General features: G+C 40.6%; 1 protein-coding gene across 5 annotated transcripts in view; it reads right to left on the bottom strand.

The window, feature by feature from the left end:
- LOC146810317 (ATP-binding cassette sub-family A member 10-like) overlaps positions 1-19,752 on the bottom strand; it is a 1,555,322-nt gene that overhangs the window by 1,163,831 nt on the left and 371,739 nt on the right. For all 5 annotated transcript variants that reach the window (XM_085617313.1, XM_085617310.1, XM_085617311.1 and 2 more), the window contains exon 10: positions 14,282-14,450. In XM_085617313.1, coding sequence (XP_085473439.1) covers positions 14,282-14,450 — 169 coding nt within the window. The remainder of the gene's footprint in view (positions 1-14,281; positions 14,451-19,752) is intronic.

A 19,752-nucleotide genomic window follows, 5' to 3' on the forward strand; every position in this document is an offset into this window, starting at 1 on the left:
CTGCCTACCATGATCCAATGTACCATACTTGCGAACATTTTGAACTTGGTAAGAGGGAGATTTTGAAAAAAACTGGGGTATTTATTTTCCCCTTTGAGTTACATTGAAAAAGAGGAGATTGTAGACAGGAGACAGATCAAATAAAGCCCATTTGAGCTTAAAAACATTGGACGTTTCCTGGCTGAAACAGGTCTGTTGGCATGTATGGTTGTACTACCACTGCCTCTTCCTCTGCCCACAATGGTCTATTATATTGCCACAGCCTCTCTTGCCAGTCCTGTATTGTTGGTTTGTTGCCCCTGCCCCCCTTTCCACTGCCCTCCATAGTCTGTTGTGCTGCCACTGCCCTTCCTGCCTGCCCAGTGTGGTCAAATTGTTGCCTCTACACTCTCCTACCTGCCTTCCATTTTTAGAGTCCGTGCCCCTGGCCTCTGCCTCTCAACAGTATCCCAATGAACAACGAGATTGCTAACATTCTATATTTATGACAAAAGTGTGGAACGCCTGACGTCATCTTGATGTAATCAAAACTGTAATACCTAGAGCATTTCCTTTAGAAATTACATATATGAGAGGGTCTTATTTGCATCAAAATTATGGTTAGTGCTCTAAAAAACTAAAATGAGGACGTATTTTCTGAGTTTTCAAATAGCGACAAAGAACTTTTAAATTGTTTGTTAACTTTATGTTTTTTTATCCAGTTGACCACTTGATTAAATGTTGCACTTAGGGGAGAGGATGTGGTGTTACTTCCAGAGCTGCAGACTTTGCAACTGGGGAACCAGGTTGGAGTTTCTGCTTCAGCTCAACATTCTGTGATTCTGGTCAAATCACTTAATCTCCCCATGTCTACAACCAAAATGAATTTGATCTTGTGTGATGTAACCAATGCTCATGTAAAGCACTCCAATACCTGACAAGTCTGCACTATATAAAACTGCAAATGCACAAAAAATAAGTATTTTGCACACTTCTGTCATTGAGCTACGTGTGGGCTACAGCTGGGTGATATTTGTGCTGCATTTGGGCTCTTTTGTCTCTGGTGGCCATCTTGGGAGATTTATTTGTTATGAAGTTTCCTAATTTCCTAATTTACTGCAGTCTCCTGAGTAGGAAATGCTTTCAGTTTTTTACTTTGATTCCATCAAGAAGGTATTCAAATATGTCACACATTTGCCATAAATTCTGAATGTTAGCACTCTAGTTGCTCATTAGATCACTATAGTAAAGCTACTGCTCACCAGGGAAGTCTGCTGCTGGTATTCAAAGTGCATGTTTCAGTCTGCATGTCAGAATTTATTTATGAAATAGAAGAGGATTTGAGAAGTCAAAATGTGCCCTAATTTTTCTTTCTCCAGCACTAATCATAATTTCTATGGAAAAAGGCACCCCCTCATTTTGTTCCTTTGTAAATTAAGTGTTTTAAGTGTTACCACTTAATTCCAATCAAGATGGCTTCAGGTGTGCCATACTTTTGTCATAAGTAAGACTGTTAGCACTCTAGTTGTTTGTTAGAACACTCTGGGACATTCTGTCATTGGGCTATAATTGGGCTACATCTGGGTGATATTTGGGCTCTTTTGTCTCTGGTGGCCATTTTGGGAGTCTTATTTGTTATGAAGTTTCCTAATTTCCTCATTTACTACAGTCTCCTCAGTAGGAAATATTTTCAGTTTTTTACTTTGATTCCATCAAGAAGGCATTCAGATGTGTCACACATTTGCCATAAATTCAGTACGTTAGCACTCTAGTTGCTTATTAGATCACTGTAGTAAAGCTACTGCTCACCAGGGAAGTCTGCTGCTGGTATTGAAAGTGCATGTTTCAGTCTGCATGTCAGAATGTTTTTATGAAATAGAAGAGGATTTGAGAAGTCACTCAAAATGTGCCCTAATTTTTCTTTCTGCAGCACTAATCATAATTTCTGTGGCAAAATGAACCCCCTCATTTTGTTCCTTTTTAAATTACATTTTTTAAGAGTTACCATTTTATTCCAATCAAGATGGTTTCAAGTGTGCAATACGTTTGTCATAAGTAGGGCTGTTAGCGCTCTAGTTGTTCTTTAGAACACTCTGGGAAGCTGCAGTAGAACACAAAGGAATCAACTGACAGTCTCTGCCCTTGTTGGATGTACATGTTTTACTGAGAATGTCAGACTTCATTCTCACATGACTGAGAAAGATAATGTGAATTTACAGAAAATATGCTCTTAGTTTAGCTTATAGATCACCTTCGAAACCTCTGTAGGAAAAGCAAGAGAAAATAGTTTTCTCTCAAACATGATTCATGATATCACAGCAGAAGGCTTTTTCTCATGGTAAAATCACCTTAGAACATACCACAATTCCTAAAATGAGTATGGTACCATCAACAAATGATTTATAATGTAACTAAAGTCTTAAAACCTTCTATTTACTGCAATACTTTTTAATGAGGTGCTACCATGTATATTGGTCCCAAGATGGCTGCCAACACTTCTTGGATGAAGTACTGTCAGCCAATCAGATTTCACGATGAGATGTGTGGTTAGGCTCTGCCCAGAGATATCTATCTTTTTAACTCTAATTTGCTCAGGAACTACTGAACGGATTTACAACATTTAAGCAAAAGGCATGTGGCTGAACTGAGGACTACCTCTTTGCCAAATTTGGTGTAATTCCATTCAGCAGTTCGGGCTGTAGCTGCGTCAACGGGTCCTATGGGAAAATGCATGGGGAAAACGCGTTTTGGGACCCCCCTTTTTTCTCGACCCCCGCTTGACGAATCACCATGACATTTTCAGGATAGGAGCGGACCGGAGCTGGCCAAAAGTTTGGAAAATTTCGTAAAGATTCGTCAATCGGCGCTAACGTTATTCCAAATAGAATGTTGCAGATTTCGTATGGATAATAGGTCCTAACTATAACTACCTACTGGCGACTGCCAGTAGGTAATATATATATATATATATATATATATATATATATATATATATATATAACCTTCAAAGACAGCGCTCCTTCCGATTGCTGGGACCCAAGAGAGCTGGCGCACGCGCCGGCGGAGCACACCGGAAATTAAGTATTCCAAATATTCAGATGTCGTGCGCTCTCAGGAACAAAGTAGTTCAACACAGATAGCAGAGAAACGGGTGTTTATTCACAACGCGTTTCGACTTTCACAAGCCTTGATCACGTGAATAACGGTGCTACAGTGATGACAAACTAAATAAAGTAAGAGAGCTGTGAATATAAACAAAGGACCAAAAAATCATGGTAACAATAAAGCAGCCCAATGCAGCAGCCATCTTGGAGTGGTTAAATTACCATCTCAAGCATGAATATTTTCACTTTCATGTTGTCCAAATGAGGCATAGCAATCAAATTGACCACAAATCCTGTAAAAATTAATACTAGCTTACATAAGGTATAATATCATAATACCTGGCAAGTGCCCATGGCGTGTTGTTCAAACCACCCCATATAACTCCAATTGGAGGGTAGTCAAAGGCAGAGATCTTAACCCGTATGTGCGGAATGTCAAATAACCAAAAGGATAACAATGGACAACAATCAACAAAGGGGGGGTAGTATGTGTTCCCCAAGTGGGGCTAACCGTGTTGACCAAGAGATGGACCAAAGTTTTTCACACGCCCATATATCCAGAACTGGTGATGACCTAGGTGAAGTGAAGGGGGAGAGAGGGAAGACTGCCCGTGCAGAGTGAGTGTCAGTGTTGGGGCCCCTGCCTCTCCTCCTAAAAAGAAGTGAACAAAATCAAATGAGAAAACATTGTTAAAAACAGATGTAAATGAATCTGCATCTTGACAGTTCTAGTACATGTTCTAAAATTGGAAGAAGGGAAGAAAGGGCACACTGGTTACACAGACATAACATAATGCAACTCTATATACATCAAATATATCAAATACAGACAGGCTGGCGACAAAATCTAAATTATCACTCTCTAAGGTGTACGGCTAATTCTTCGTCCTGATTGAGACCGCCAGGGTCCTTGCTTTGAAAGTCAACAATGTACTTGGATTCCCTTTGTCTCAGCCTCAGTACCCTATCTCCTCCCCTGGGATTACTGAGGACTTGTTCCAAGATGAAGTATCTGAGTAAAGTGGAGTCAGAGAAATGATGGTCCCTGTAGTGACGTGCGACAGGATATTTTTCGTCTCTATGTGTTATGGCTCTACTATGCTCAAGTACCCGTTTTTTGGCTTGGAGGGTAGTGCTTCCTATGTACCACTTGTTGCAAGGACATACAATCACATAGATAGCAAATGTGGTGCTGCATGTTAGAAATTGCTCTATCTCCTTGTCAACTCCATTATACGTGGTCGTTTTGAGGAATGTGCTCTGTTTACACGCCTTACAATGCATACTGTCGCTTTGTGGCACAACAATTCTCGTTAACACCAAAGAACTTGTGCACCTTGTGTCATTAGAACTATCCACAATAGTCAGGTGGTTTATGTAGCATTATTTAATCAAGGTGGAGCTTTCCAGGCACCCCGAACATCAGTTGATCCTTAAGGACTGGCAGGAGCAACTTGTATTACAAGGGGAACAATACCTACACACTTAGCAGATATTACACTCGGGTGTAGTGCATATGGAAGAGGAGGAAGAACGCAGGGCGGCTGCCCTGGCGATATTTGCCAAAAAACCCAAGAGTCTATCAGTCACGAAACCAGGAACAACATCGACGTTATCCACTGATGATAAAATGATCAAACTGGAGAAACTTAAAAGAACGGAAATCTCGAAGTGGTGGGAGGCCATTTCGCTCCAGAATTACATTGACCAAGAAATGGTGCCCAGAGGTCTTAGGATTTTTATAACACCGACTTATGAAGCACCCAACCCAGCCATGCTAACGGAATGGTCTGAGAACTCAGCCACAAGCTCCAGGCGTATGCTTGAGATCCTAGTCAAATACGCTTGGATTGACAGAGAGACAATTCTTAAACAAATACAAGAAATCACTGATGAATTGAGAACAATCATCGATAAAGAGACCATAGAGAAATCCCTACAGAGTATGAAAGAGCGGCTGAAAAAACATGAAGAGGAGATCAAAGCGCGGAAGGAGAGAAAAATGAACAGAGACTACAATGATTACGAGTCTGGTAGAATTCTCACTTTCAGCCGGAAATATGACCATCTCTATGAACATAAGGAAAAACCACCATCCATGAGGGAAGACAGAGATACGGAACCAACGCCATCAACATCTACGGCGAGCGACATTGAATCCGACATTTCCACAGAAGAAACTAACAGCCTTGAGACGACAACACGGCAAGTGAATTTTTTGGAGGAATATCGTCACCTGCGCCGGAGCAGACGGACGACAAAGGAGGCTCCGGCGAAGACTGCATCAGGATGGAGGGGACGAGGACGTGGAAGGGGACGAGGAAACGAAGGAATAGAAGAAAGAGAATCCACCAACGATGGGAGGAGAGGCAGAGGAAGGGGCGGCGTGGGAAGTTACAGAACCCGCTCCAGAAGGATGCGATAATGGATATGACAATGGTAAATAAAACTGTCATCAATCTGTCCAATAGGGTTATGACTGATTTGGAAAAAAGGACTCTGTGCCTGGGTCTGTCCTTTTGCCCTTCCAGATCTTTTAACTTCACTGAGACCAGGATAGATTTGTTCAAATTCACTAGAAAATTGAAGTTGAAAAAATGGCATGCGCTCAAAAGATTGGGCAATACCATTGGGACCAAATCATCCATTCCAAGACGCCATAATGAGATCACCACAGGAGACATGGACGCCCTGATTAATCTCATTGAATTAGAACGAGAAACAACAAGTGCTACAGACATGAACATCCACAATTCTATCAATGTTGATGACAATAGTGTTCCTACCACCAGTACTCAGACCCTTACAGAATATGGGGTCACTATGGATGACAGTGCTTTGTCGGGTTTCAAACCCAAATCCACGTTTCTCCCTTCCCTTCCACACGACAACATCGATACGTTCCATGACTGTGTTGCCAAAGCTTTATGTACTTACAGAACTAAGAAAAACAATACCAAATGTAACAACCTATCTTTCGGTCAGAGACAAGCTCTCCATGATCTTGCCAATGACTCCAGTGTGGTAGTACGCCCTGCTGACAAGGGTGGCAACGTTGTCATCCTCAGTAGAGACAAGTATGTAGCGGAAGGTCTTAGACAGCTGGAGGATTCCAACAGTTATGTCTCTGTTTCCATGGAAACATATAACCTTAGTATCATCGATTTATGGGACAAACTTCTTGTATGGAAAGACAAAGGGATCTTAGAATGGGAGGAGTACAGATACCTTAAAAACGATCATCCTGTGCTCCCAGTACTATACCTTTTGCCCAAGTTACATAAGAACCCTATAGATCCCCCGGGGCGCCCTATCGTGTCATCGAGAGGTAGTGTAACAGAACATGTCTCCAAATACGTGGACCATTTCCTTAGGGAGTTTGTCATGGCATTACCCAGTTATGTGAGGGACACTAAAGATTTTCTGACTAAGATCCAAGACATCCAGTGGGATGAGAAATTCTTTCTCATCACACTTGATGTACAATCCCTCTATACGATTATTGATCACAGTCAAGGACTAAGGGCCTGTGAACATTTCCTCAATGAAAGACCTCTGAGACTTAGGGAACATAGCAGGATGCTGTTGGGGATGATAGAGTTCTGTCTCTCTAACAACATTTTTCTATTTGACGGCACACTCTACAGACAAACGACAGGTACAGCGATGGGATCTTGCTTTGCCCCCAGCTTTGCCAATTTATTTATGGGTCACTGGGAGGAGATCATAGTGGCCAAACAGGAGCTTGCCCATCATTTCGCGCATGTCATCAGATGGATGCGCTATATTGATGACCTTTTCATTGTCTGGGAGGGTGATGAAGATGAAGCCTTAGATTTTATCCAATGCCTCAATCAAAATTCCAGCAATATTGTTCTTACGGGACAGGTTAGTAGTACAGGGGCAGAATACCTGGATGTCAAAATTGACATCATTAACAACCAACTACGCACCACTCTCTTCAGGAAAGCCACTGCTGGCAATAGCATCTTACATGCATTGAGCAGTCACCCAGAGACCCTTAAATGGAGCATCCCCTTTGGTGAGCTCATGAGGGCCAAAAGAAATTGCAATTCAGAAGAAGCCTATTTGCAAGTGAGTGAGGAGATGTTTGAACGCTTCAGGGATAGAGGCTATCCCAATTGGGTACTCAACAGAGCTAGAGAGAGGGCCAACGGGATTTCTATAACCTTTACGTTGGAAAATGAACCCACTCAGACATCTAAGGATGATGACGATGTCACGCGAATCATTATGACCTATAACACCAATTCAGATAACATCAAACATATCCTGACCAAACATTGGAATGTTCTCACTACTGACAATGTCATTGGCACCAGTATCCCCAAACGACCCAGTATCACGTACAGGAAGGGGAAGAACATTAGGGACATGTTGGTACGCAGTGATGTGACAATGTACCCGGATAAACACACACATGGGCTTCAGGGATTTTTTCCCTGTGGCCATTGTAAGGCGTGTAAACAGAGCACATTCCTCAAAACGACCACGTATAATGGAGTTGACAAGGAGATAGAGCAATTTCTAACATGCAGCACCACATTTGCTATCTATGTGATTGTATGTCCTTGCAACAAGTGGTACATAGGAAGCACTACCCTCCAAGCCAAAAAACGGGTACTTGAGCATAGTAGAGCCATAACACATAGAGACGAAAAATATCCTGTTGCACGTCACTACAGGGACCATCATTTCTCTGACTCCACTTTACTCAGATACTTCATCTTGGAACAAGTCCTCAGTAATCCCAGGGGAGGAGATAGGGTACTGAGGCTGAGACAAAGGGAATCCAAGTACATTGTTGACTTTCAAAGCAAGGACCCTGGCGGTCTCAATCAGGACGAAGAATTAGCCGTACACCTTAGAGAGTGATAATTTAGATTTTGTCGCCAGCCTGTCTGTATTTGATATATTTGATGTATATAGAGTTGCATTATGTTATGTCTGTGTAACCAGTGTGCCCTTTCTTCCCTTCTTCCAATTTTAGAACATGTACTAGAACTGTCAAGATGCAGATTCATTTACATCTGTTTTTAACAATGTTTTCTCATTTGATTTTGTTCACTTCTTTTTAGGAGGAGAGGCAGGGGCCCCAACACTGACACTCACTCTGCACGGGCAGTCTTCCCTCTCTCCCCCTTCACTTCACCTAGGTCATCACCAGTTCTGGATATATGGGCGTGTGAAAAACTTTGGTCCATCTCTTGGTCAACACGGTTAGCCCCACTTGGGGAACACATACTACCCCCCCTTTGTTGATTGTTGTCCATTGTTATCCTTTTGGTTATTTGACATTCCGCACATACGGGTTAAGATCTCTGCCTTTGACTACCCTCCAATTGGAGTTATATGGGGTGGTTTGAACAACACGCCATGGGCACTTGCCAGGTATTATGATATTATACCTTATGTAAGCTAGTATTAATTTTTACAGGATTTGTGGTCAATTTGATTGCTATGCCTCATTTGGACAACATGAAAGTGAAAATATTCATGCTTGAGATGGTAATTTAACCACTCCAAGATGGCTGCTGCATTGGGCTGCTTTATTGTTACCATGATTTTTTGGTCCTTTGTTTATATTCATAGCTCTCTTACTTTATTTAGTTTGTCATCACTGTAGCACCGTTATTCACGTGATCAAGGCTTGTGAAAGTCGAAACGCGTTGTGAATAAACACCCGTTTCTCTGCTATCTGTGTTGAACTACTTTGTTCCTGAGAGCGCACGACATCTGAATATTTGGAATATATATATATATATATATATATGCTGCAAACAATCATTCCTGAACCTCCTGGTATGGCGAAAAGGAACGAAGCAAACTCCTCTTGGTGGCAACATAAATTGGATTTATTGTTCTCTCAACTGCCTGTCATGACGCGTTTTGGCCGAAGCGTCGGCCTAGATCACATATGGTAGGCATTGCGGAAAGATTCTTATTAAATTTGCTAAACCATGTGTCACATGATCAGAAAACATGGAAAACAGACTGCAGAACTTAATACATTGCATGTAAGTTGGAAGACAGACTGGCGTATAGTGCATATTAGTGGAATCATGGTCATATAGCAGTAATTTCATTCTTAATAACCTGAGTTATATAGAAGTTCGAATGTGTTATTACAATAAATAAATAAATATGCATTTAAATATATAAAATATAAATAAATAAATAAATAAATAAATAAATAAATATATCTCAGTATAAATACAGTGATAAAAACACATTGGTATAAGTCCGCAATAACAGCATAAATGCGTTATGGTAACTCAGATGTAGTAAAATTTACATACAAAATCAGTGCATATATTTTAAATATAGACCATCTATTTACACACAGTAAGACTTCCAAATTCTAAATAAAATTCTGCAAAAAACTCCATGATAAAATATTAACTGACCACCCCCTAAGTGTTCAAAAATGCAATAATTGTGTATGTTGCGCTACTAGCATTAATACGTTCATGTTAGTGCGATCTATAAAGTGCTAAAAGAAGTGCAAAAATGCCAATATCAAAAAAGATATGGAGAATATATATATAAAAATGTGCAGTGACCAACAATATATTATATGGAGACTGCAGAAGCAATAGGAGATGTCCTCAAATATAGTAAACAAAAAAGTTCTGATCATGCCAGTAATAAATGTATGGGCATAGAGTACACTGAATATACATTGTAAATCATACTCAAATATATATGTGTACATGAATGTATATATGGTGAAAAGGAAACAGTCGACAGACTGACGAGTGTTATCATTATATGGGTATTTGGAAGCAGAACAGGTGGAGGCTATCGGTAAGAGATAGAAAGATCACTACAGGTAAGTGTGCATATCCTCAGTGGTGTTAAGACCAAAGGGGGCCTTAGTGTCAAGTTCCAGTATTAGGTCGGGTCTCTAATTGTCTCAGTAACCTTTCCCTATTGCCACCCCGTCGTAATTTAGGGATGGCAACAATTACAAAATAGCTGAGACATTTGAGGTCATTGTTATGCCTTTCTTCGAAGTGATGGGCCACTGGATAGGTGGCAACGTTATTCACAATAGCTCTCAAATGTTGGAGAATGTGGGCATGCACTTGGAGTTTGGTGCTGCCTACATAAGAGAGGCCACAGGTACAGGTAAGAACATAAACAGCATATTCTGTTCGGCATTTCAAATGCAAGTCAGGTGAGTTAATACTTGCATGCTGGGACTGGTAATCTTTTACTCCCAAGTGGGCACATGGGGATGCGGAGCTGGGGGAGCCTTCGCAATACAGGTGCCGCTTTGGAACTTTGTTTGTCCCACGATGAACTTTTAGAAAATTGTGAGGCAACACCCACTTGGGAGTAAAATACTTCCAGTCCCAGCATGCAAGTATTAACTCACCTGACTTACATTTGAAAATTTTAGAAATAAAAGAGGGGATGTTCTGCTAGCCTGTTGTTTGCCTCTCCTTTTTCTGCAAACTGCCCAGAGGAAGGAGGTTATCTGAAACGTGTTGGCAGTACCTATGTGGGGAGAGGTTTCAAGTGTGCTGCCTTTTGATGTTTGGCTTACCCCTAGTGAGTGCATCCCACAGAAGCGGCAATCTTCATTTTTCATATATATATATATATATTATCTACTGGCGGTCGCCAGTAGATAGTTATAGTTAGGACCGAGTTCCCATAGGAAGTCTGAAAATTCTATTTTGAATAACTTTGGCGCCGGTTGACGAATCCTCGCGAAATGTTCAAAACTAATGGGGCGCTCCGCTCAGATCCTACCCTGAAAGTCTCGGGGTGATTCGTCAAGCGGGGGCTGAGAAAAAAGGGGGGTCCCAAAACGCATTTTCCCCATGCATTTTCCCATAGGACCTTTAGTCGAAGGTACAGCCCAAACGGCTGAACAGAATTACTTGAAATTTGGCAAAGAGGTAGTCCTCAGGTCAGGCATGTGCCTTTTGCATATATGGTGGCAATCTGTTCAGTAGTTCCTGAGAAAATTGCAGTTAAAAGTACATAAATATCTATATGCGCACACCGTGGCCGTGCGCGAGCGTAATTCTGATTGGTGGTTAGATGTCAGTCAACATTCGAATCGGTCGAAATCAGGAAGTGTCGGACGCCATTTTGTGTGTGACAGTGAAAAAGAAAGGTGGAGAACGTGAAAAGGGGGCAGGGTAGAGAGTTCCTGACCCCCTAGCCTTTGTCAGGGGGTCCCTGAAGGATCCCGAAGGGTGAAAAAAACATTTTCTTTTTTTTTCAAAAATCGCGGGGTGCGCACGGTGAAAAACCATTAAAAAAAAACATTTTAAACTGTTTTATTACAGGATACAGTCAATCTATAACTATATACATAGGTTGTTTATTGTAAAATAAATATATAAAAAATACAATAATACATACATAAATTAGCATTTAAAAAACCTTACAAATTCACTAAAAAAACCATAGGTTTCACACACGTTATAGTTAGAAATTAGCATTTAAAAAACCTTGCACATTCACTTAAAAAACCATAGGTTTCACACATGTTATAGTTAGGAATTAGCATTTAAAAAACCTTGCAAATTCACTGAAAAAAACATAGGTTTCACACATGTTATAGTTAGCTGGACATTTCACTCGTAAAAAACCATTGAAATTCCCCCGTTATAGTTAATTCAGGTAACTATAACTCACGCGACCGCAATCCACTGCTGATGACGTCACATATTACATCACTGATGACATCATCCAGTGAATATGTGTCTTTCTGTAAAATAAATATTTTTTATATATGTATATCTAAAGGTTAATGGAAGTATAAACGGGTAAATAAGTGTCTAAATGGATGGTTTTTTTTGTAAAATTAATTGTATAACTGACTTATTAACAGTATCTTAGTGAATACAGTGATGTAATATGTGATGTCATCAGCAGTGGATTGCGGTCGCGCGAGTTATAGTTACCTGAACTAACTATAACCGGGGAATTTCAATGGTTTTTTACGAGTGAAATGTCCAGCTAACTATAACATGTGTGAAACCTATGTTTTTTTCAGTGAATACATATATATATATATTATCTACTGGCGGTCGCCAGTAGGTAGTTATAGTTAGGATCGTGTTTCCATAGGAAATCTCAAAATTCTATTTTGAATAACTTTGGCGCCGGTTGACGAATCCTCGCGACATTTTCAAAACAAATGGGGCGCTCCACTCAGCTCCTACCCTGAAAGTCTCGGGGTGATTCGTCAAGCGGGTGCCGAGAAAAAAGGGGGGTCCCAAAACGCGTTTTCCCCATGCATTTTTCCATAGGACCTTTAGTCGAAGGTACAGCTCGAACGGCTGAACAGAATTACTTGAAATTTGGCAGAGAGGTAGTCCTCAGGTCAGGGAAGTGCCTTTTGCAGGTCTGGTGTCAATCTGTTCAGTATTTTCTGAGAAAATAGCATTTAAAAGCATATAAATATCTATACGCGCGCACCGTGTGCGCACGTGCGTGCACGGTGCCATGCGCGAGCGAAATTCTGATTGGTTGTTAGATGTCGGTAAACATTCAAATCGGTCGAAATCAGGAAGTGTCGGCCGCCATTTTGTCTCTCGCACTGTAAAGGAAAGGGTGAAAAAAGGTGGAAAACGTGAAAAGAGGGCAGGGAAGAGAGTCCCTGACCCCCTAGACTTTGTCAGGGGGTCACAGAAGGACCCCCAAGGGGAAAAAAAAATGTTTTATTTTTTCAAAAAAATTCCGGGGAGCGTGCACGGTGCGCGCAGTGCACCGTGTGCCCAAAGTGCGCGCACGGTGAAAAACCTTGAAAAAAAAAAATAATAAATACATAACTTAGCTTTTAAAAAACCATACAAATTCACTTAAAAAACCATAGGTTTCACACACGTTATAGTTAGGAATTAGCATTTAAAAAACCTTGCAAATTCACTTAAAAAACCATAGGATTCACACAGGTTATAGTTAGGTGGATATTTCACTCGTAAAAAACCAATGAAATTCCCCCGTTATAGTTAGTTCAGATAACTATAACTCGCACGACAGCAATCCTCTGCTGATGACGTCAGATATTACATCACTGATGACATATGTGTCTGTATGAAAAATAAATATTTGTAATATATGTATAGCTAAAGATTAATGGAAGAAGACATGGGTAAATAAGTGTCTAAATACAGTGATGTAATATCTGACGTCATCAGCAGAGGATTGCGGTTGCGTGAGTTATAGTTGCCTGCAGTAACTATAACGGGGGAATTTCATTGGTTTTTTACGAGTGAAATGTCCAGCTAACTATAACATGTGTGAAACCTATGTTTTTTTAAGTGAATATATATATATATATATATATATATATATATACACACATGCTTGGGGCACCTCAAGGTGCACACCTGAAGGATTAGAGAACTAATGATCACAAAGATAATACTGTCTTTTCACAAGAATAAATTCAAAATTCCTCAATGGTCTACCACCAAAATCTGTTCTGCATCATGCTCACCAGTGGAACAGCTTTTTCTTTTCTATGGTTTGGAGGTTACTTTTTATGAGCTGCTAAGTTCAACTGTATGTTGTTAAGGCCAGCTGCTCTTTCCAGGATGATGAGACTAATCTCTCCCCTGAATTTGAATCAACAGTATTGATGGGACAGAATACTGAGTACAGAATATTTTATTAAATATTTTACTAAAATATCTACAGGTGAGAAAGTATAGATTTTTAACACCTGGTTCCACATATATTTAGATATCCAGTACATATATCTTCAAGGTACGTAGATGTGGAGCTAGGAATAGTAAATCTATACTTTCCTATATATACTTGCCTTTGAATATTTGTCTCTTGATAGTCTGTCCTCTATATTTGTATGTCATTGTATTGCTGCTGTTGAATTCAGTAGTACAGTCAGCGAGAATACATCTATACAGCATAGTAGAATGTGCTCTATTAATGCTGTAGAGTATTCAGCCAACAACACTGGGGAAGGTAAGGTGAAGGAGGCTTTCACACAATGCAAAAGTTGCCTTCCAAGAAATGGGCAAACATCCTTTAAATTTGTATTAATATATACTTGGTATAATTGAGATTTCATAATACTTAGGAAGAGGAAATTAAAACAAGAAGTACTGAACCCTCATAAAATACATCCTAGTTTTAAAGATTTTGAATCACAGTGTAACAAGTATTGCAGTGTCATGTGGTGTTCCTACCTGATGGCTTCTTTCCCACGAAATTCTGGAGTCACTGCTTCAATGAAATCACTGGTACTTTCCCCATCGCTGACATTGTCAGACGCCACCTCGATCCCACTTTTCTTGTGTGTGGACCAATAAGATGACTTTAAGAAGAAAAACGTAGAACGTCGTCTTCCATAGGTATCTGGTGTCAAACAATTGAAATGTTATGCTTAGTATAATCAATTTGGAAGTAATATAGTTTTCACATCTATCCACATAATATTATTAATATAGAAAATGCTAAATTATTAACCTATATTAAGAGATAAAGGAAATCGTCATTCTTCATGATGAGGTGCATGTCAATACATGCCATTATGCCATTGTTGTATCACATCGTATAACAGGTATGTGTTCAGTCTATCGGTTTTATGGAATATATAAACAGGATGTGGTTGGACAAGCAGACAGCTAAGACATTTAGTGGCTTATTACGATGTTGGTCAGAGTTGCCTCTGACCTACACAGTCGCAGTCTCGGGACCGACTGACTGACCTCTGGTCGACAGTTATGACCCCCTGATCATGATGCGACCGAACACTGTTCGGTTGGTTACTCCCATTTCTTTATGGGAGCTTGTGTTATGGCCGTAAACTGGCCGGTATACAGGCTCCCATTGAGAAATGGGTGCATGTGTAAAACCATGCACCCTGTGGCAGACATCCCATGGTGCCTGCCACACAGTGCAGGGATTTACAGAGGGGCACCCTAGGTACGCCCTTGGCCACCTAACATAGGCCATGGAAGCAAAGGGGCCCTGCTAGGGGCCACCAAAGTTGCTTTCCAACAGCCTTTCCATGTTGGAAAGCCTAGCATCAAAGGCTGTGGCAAACCGACATCAGAAATCAGAAAAGCCATACTTCGATGCTTACGGGGCGGTTCCGACCAGCCAGAAAACTCAGAGACTCGGAACCGCATCAGAATGACTGGCCAGTTTACGCTCAAACTACCAACATCGTAATTCGCTGGTCAGACTGCAAACTGACTGTGTCGATCGGACTAGCGGTCAGAGGCTTTACAAACAACCAACATTGTAATCGGCCTCTAATTGAAAGATTAGTGATGGTATTTAACAAAGTATGTATGAACTTGTTGTGGTTGTATGTCATTAATCACAGAGAAATACATCAAGTCATTACATTCAGGCCAGTACATAAGGAGTACCTTTACATCATGGCTTCATCACCGTATAGATGTACTTTTATATATATATATATATATATTATGAAAGCAACTGAACCTCGGTTCGAAGATGCACTCTGAATCAGACCCAGTAAGGCACACTCACGTTCAGAAAATTTGTACTTCGCCTTACGCGTTTCGGAGCAGGGACGCTCCTTGATCACAGGCAACACCATATGCATTCACGGGCAAAAGGAAAAGGCGCTTTAACCAGCACGTGTTTTATTACGTCCCTCATTTCGTATCAGGTGTGTCCACTAGTGTGGCATGCTGGGGTTTGCAGTTCGGTTTTACCTTAGTAGGTTTGTTGTGCCTTCCCTCAGTGTTCCCAATAGTTGGTCCCATGGCTGCACATCCTTTATGGGTTTTTCTTCGCCCTTCAGTGGGCCTTCGAATCGTCAGATTAACAATTAATGCGCCGTCTGATTCCCCACCGGAGACTTAGACACAGTTCTGTGTCTCCGTGGCCCCTCACATACAGAGGGTGGTGCACTCTTCACGGCCGGAACTGCCATATTTATTAATTAAGAAAACAATTGAACCTTGGTTCAAAGATGCCCTCTGAATCAGACCCAGTAAGGCACACTCACGTTCAGAAAATTTGTACTTCGCCTTACGCGTTTCGAAGCATATATATATATGTTTCCAAAGAGTCATTGCGAGATCCCCGCTCTCCTTCCTTTCGACGCCGGTGCCAGCCGCAGTCGCAACTCCACTTATTATGTCTTTCCAACAGGATTATGTCTTTACAACACAATACATTTTTTATTGCGTTTAACGCAATAAAAAATTTATTGTGTTGTCCTTGGTGTGCCGCTGGATTATTTTCTGGGAACTCTCAGATTTCATCCTGTTGGAAAGACATATATATATATATATATATATATATATATTTTGTTCACCAAAGATCCTCAATTTGGAAGCGCACTCAAAGACGGATTAATGTGGGCAAACAAACATTTCATCCCTCGGAAATACATTCTCGTTTCGGAGATATGAACTCCTTGTTCACAGGCATTGCATTGTATCGGCGCAGATTACACAGAAAAGCCACTTACTCCAGCCTGTTGGTATTTATGACGCTCTTTAATTAGCAGCAGGTTATTTCAGTTTGTACTGCACACTGGGAGTTGTAGTGTTAAGTTGTTTTTCTCTTCGTGAACTTTGCAGTGTCTTTTCTAAAATTATTCCTTAGTAGGTTCTGTGCTCTCATACAAAATTAATGTGCTGTCACTGCCTTTAGTGGGCCTCCGAGAAACGAAAGGTAACATTCTCCTGCCATCCGATTTCCATCATATATATATATATATTATCTACTGGCGGTCGCCAGTAGATAGTTATAGTTAGGACCGTGTTTCCATAGGAAATCCGCAACATTCTATTTGGAATAACTTTGGCGCCGGTTGACGAATCCTCGCGAAATTTTCAAAATAGGTGGGGCGCTCGGCTCCACTCCTACTCTGAAAGTCTCGGGGGGATTCGTCAAGCGGGGGCTGAGAAAAAAGGGGGTTCCCCAAACGCGTTTTCCCCATGCAATTTTCCATAGGGACCTTTAGTCCAAGGTACAGCCCGAACGACTGAACAGAATTACTTGAAATTTGGCAGAGAGGTAGTCCTCAGCTCAGGGAAGTGCCTTTTGCAGGTCTGGTGTCAATCTGTTCAGTAGTTCCTGAGAAAATCAAAAGTAAAATCATATATATATGTGGGCGGAGCCTAACCACACATCTCATCCTGAGATCTGATTGGCTGTCAGCACTTCATCCAAGAAGTGTTGGCAGCCATCTTGGGACCAATATACATGATAGCACCTCATTAAAAAGCATTGCAGTTAATAGAAGATTTTAAGACTTTAGTTACATTATAAATCATTTGTTGATGGTACCATACTCATTTTAGGAATTGTGGTATGTTCTAAGGTGATTTCACCATGTGTAAAAGCCTTCTGCTGGGATATCATGATTGAGATAAAAATATTTTCTCATGCTTTTACCACAGAGGTTTGGAAGGTGATCTATAAGCTAAACTGAGAGCTTATTTTCTGTAAATTCACATTATCTTTCTCAGTCATGTGAGAATGAAGTCTGACATTCTCAGTAAAACATGTACATCCAACAAGGGCAGAGACTGTCAGTTGATTCCTTTGTGTTCTACTGCAGCTTTCCAGAGTGTTCCAAAGAACTACTAGAGAGCTAACCGTCCTACTTATGATAAATGTATGGCACACCTGAAGCCATCTTGCTTGGATTAAAGTGGTAACTCTTAAAACATTTAATTTAAAAAGGAACAAAATGAGGGGGTTCATTTTTCCATAACAAGTATGATTAGTGCTGCAGAAAGAAAAACTAGGGTACATTTTGACTTCTGAAATCCTCTTTTATTTCATTAAAAAATTCTGACATGCAGACTGAAACATGCACTTTCAATACCAGCAGCAGTTTTCCCTGGTGAGCAGTAGCTTTACTACAGTGATCTAATGAGCAAAAAGAGTGCTAACATTCTGAATTTATGGCAAATGTGTGACACATCTGAATGCCTTCTTGATGGAATCAAAGTAAAAAACTGAAAGTATTTCCTACTGAGGAGACTGCAGTAAATGAGGAAATTAGGAAACTTCATAACAAATAAGTCTCCCAAGATGGCCACCAGAGACAAAAGAGCCCAAATGTAGCCCAAATATCACCCAGATGTAGCCCAAGTATAGCCCAGTGACAGAATGTCCCAGAGTGTTTTTAAAAACAACTAGAGCGCTTACTGTCTTCATTATGACAAAAGTATGGCACACCTGAAGCCATCTTGATTGGAATAAACTTGTAACACTTAAAACATTTAATTTAAAAAGGAACCCAATGAGGGGGTTCATTTTGAGTGACTTCTCAAATCCTCTTCTATTTCATTAAAAAATTCTGACATGCAGACTGAAACATGCACTTTTAATACCAGGAGCAGACTTCCATGGTGAACAGTAGTTTTACTACAGTGATCTAATGAGCAACTAGATTGCTAACTTTCAGAATTTATGGCAAATGTGTGACATATCTGAATACCTTCATGATGGAATCAAAGTAAAAAACTGAAAGCATTTCCTACTGAGGAGACTGCAGTACATGAGGAAATTAGGAAACTTCATAACAAATAAATCTCCCAAGATGGCCACCGGAGACAAAAGAGCCCAAATGTAGCCCAAAATCACCCAGATGTAGCCCAAATATAGCCCAATGACAGAAGTGTGGAAAACACTTATTATTTTGTGTTTTTGCAATGTTATATAGTGCAGACTTGTCAGGTATTGGAGTGCTTTACATGAGCATTGGTTACATCACACAAGAACAAATTCATTTTGGTTGTAGACATGGGGAGACTAAGTGATTTGACCAGAATCACAGAATGTCGAGCTGAAGCAGAAACTCCAACCTGGTTCCCCAGTTGCAAAGTCTGCAGTTCTGGAAGTAACACCACATCCTCTCCCCTAAGTGCAACATTTAATCAAGTGGTCAACTGGATAAAAAAACATAAAGATAACAAATAATTTAAAAGTGCTTTGTCGCTATTTGAAAACTCAGAAAATATGTCCTTATTTTAGTCTTTTAGAGCACTAACCATAATTTTGATGCCAATAAGACCCTCTCATATATGTAATTTCTAAAGGAAATGCTCTAGGTATTACAGTTTTGATTACATCAAGATGACGTCAGGCGTTCCACACTTTTGTAATAAATATAGAATGTTAGCAATCTAGTTGTTCATTAGGATACTGTTGAGAGGCAGAGGCCAGGGGCACGGACTCAGAAAATTGAAGGCAGGTAGGAGGGTGCATAGGCAACAATTTAACCACACTGAGCAGGCAGGAAGGGCCGTGGCAGCACAACAGACTATGGAGGGCAGTGGAAAGGGGGGCAGGGGCAACAAACCAACAATACAGGACTTGCAAGAGAGGCTGTGGCAATGTAATAGACCATTGTGGGCAGAAGGAAGAGGCAATGGTAGTACAACCATACATGCCAACAGACCCGATTCAGCCAGGAAACGTCCAATGTTTTTAAGCTCAAATGGGCTTTATTTGATCTGTCTCCTGTCTACAATCTCCTCTTTTTCAATGTAACTCAAAGGGGAAAATCAATACCCCAGTTTTTTTTCAAAATCTCCCTCTTACCAAGTTCAAAATGTTCGCAAGTATGGTACATTGGATCATGGAAGGAAATGGGGTAGGGACATGGACTTGGATAACAGAGGACAGGAGGGACATGGAGAGGTGCACCAAACTG

The sequence above is a fragment of the Triturus cristatus genome, chromosome 7 (assembly GCF_964204655.1).
Source record: "Triturus cristatus chromosome 7, aTriCri1.1, whole genome shotgun sequence".
In the NCBI taxonomy this organism is placed as follows: domain Eukaryota; kingdom Metazoa; phylum Chordata; class Amphibia; order Caudata; family Salamandridae; genus Triturus; species Triturus cristatus.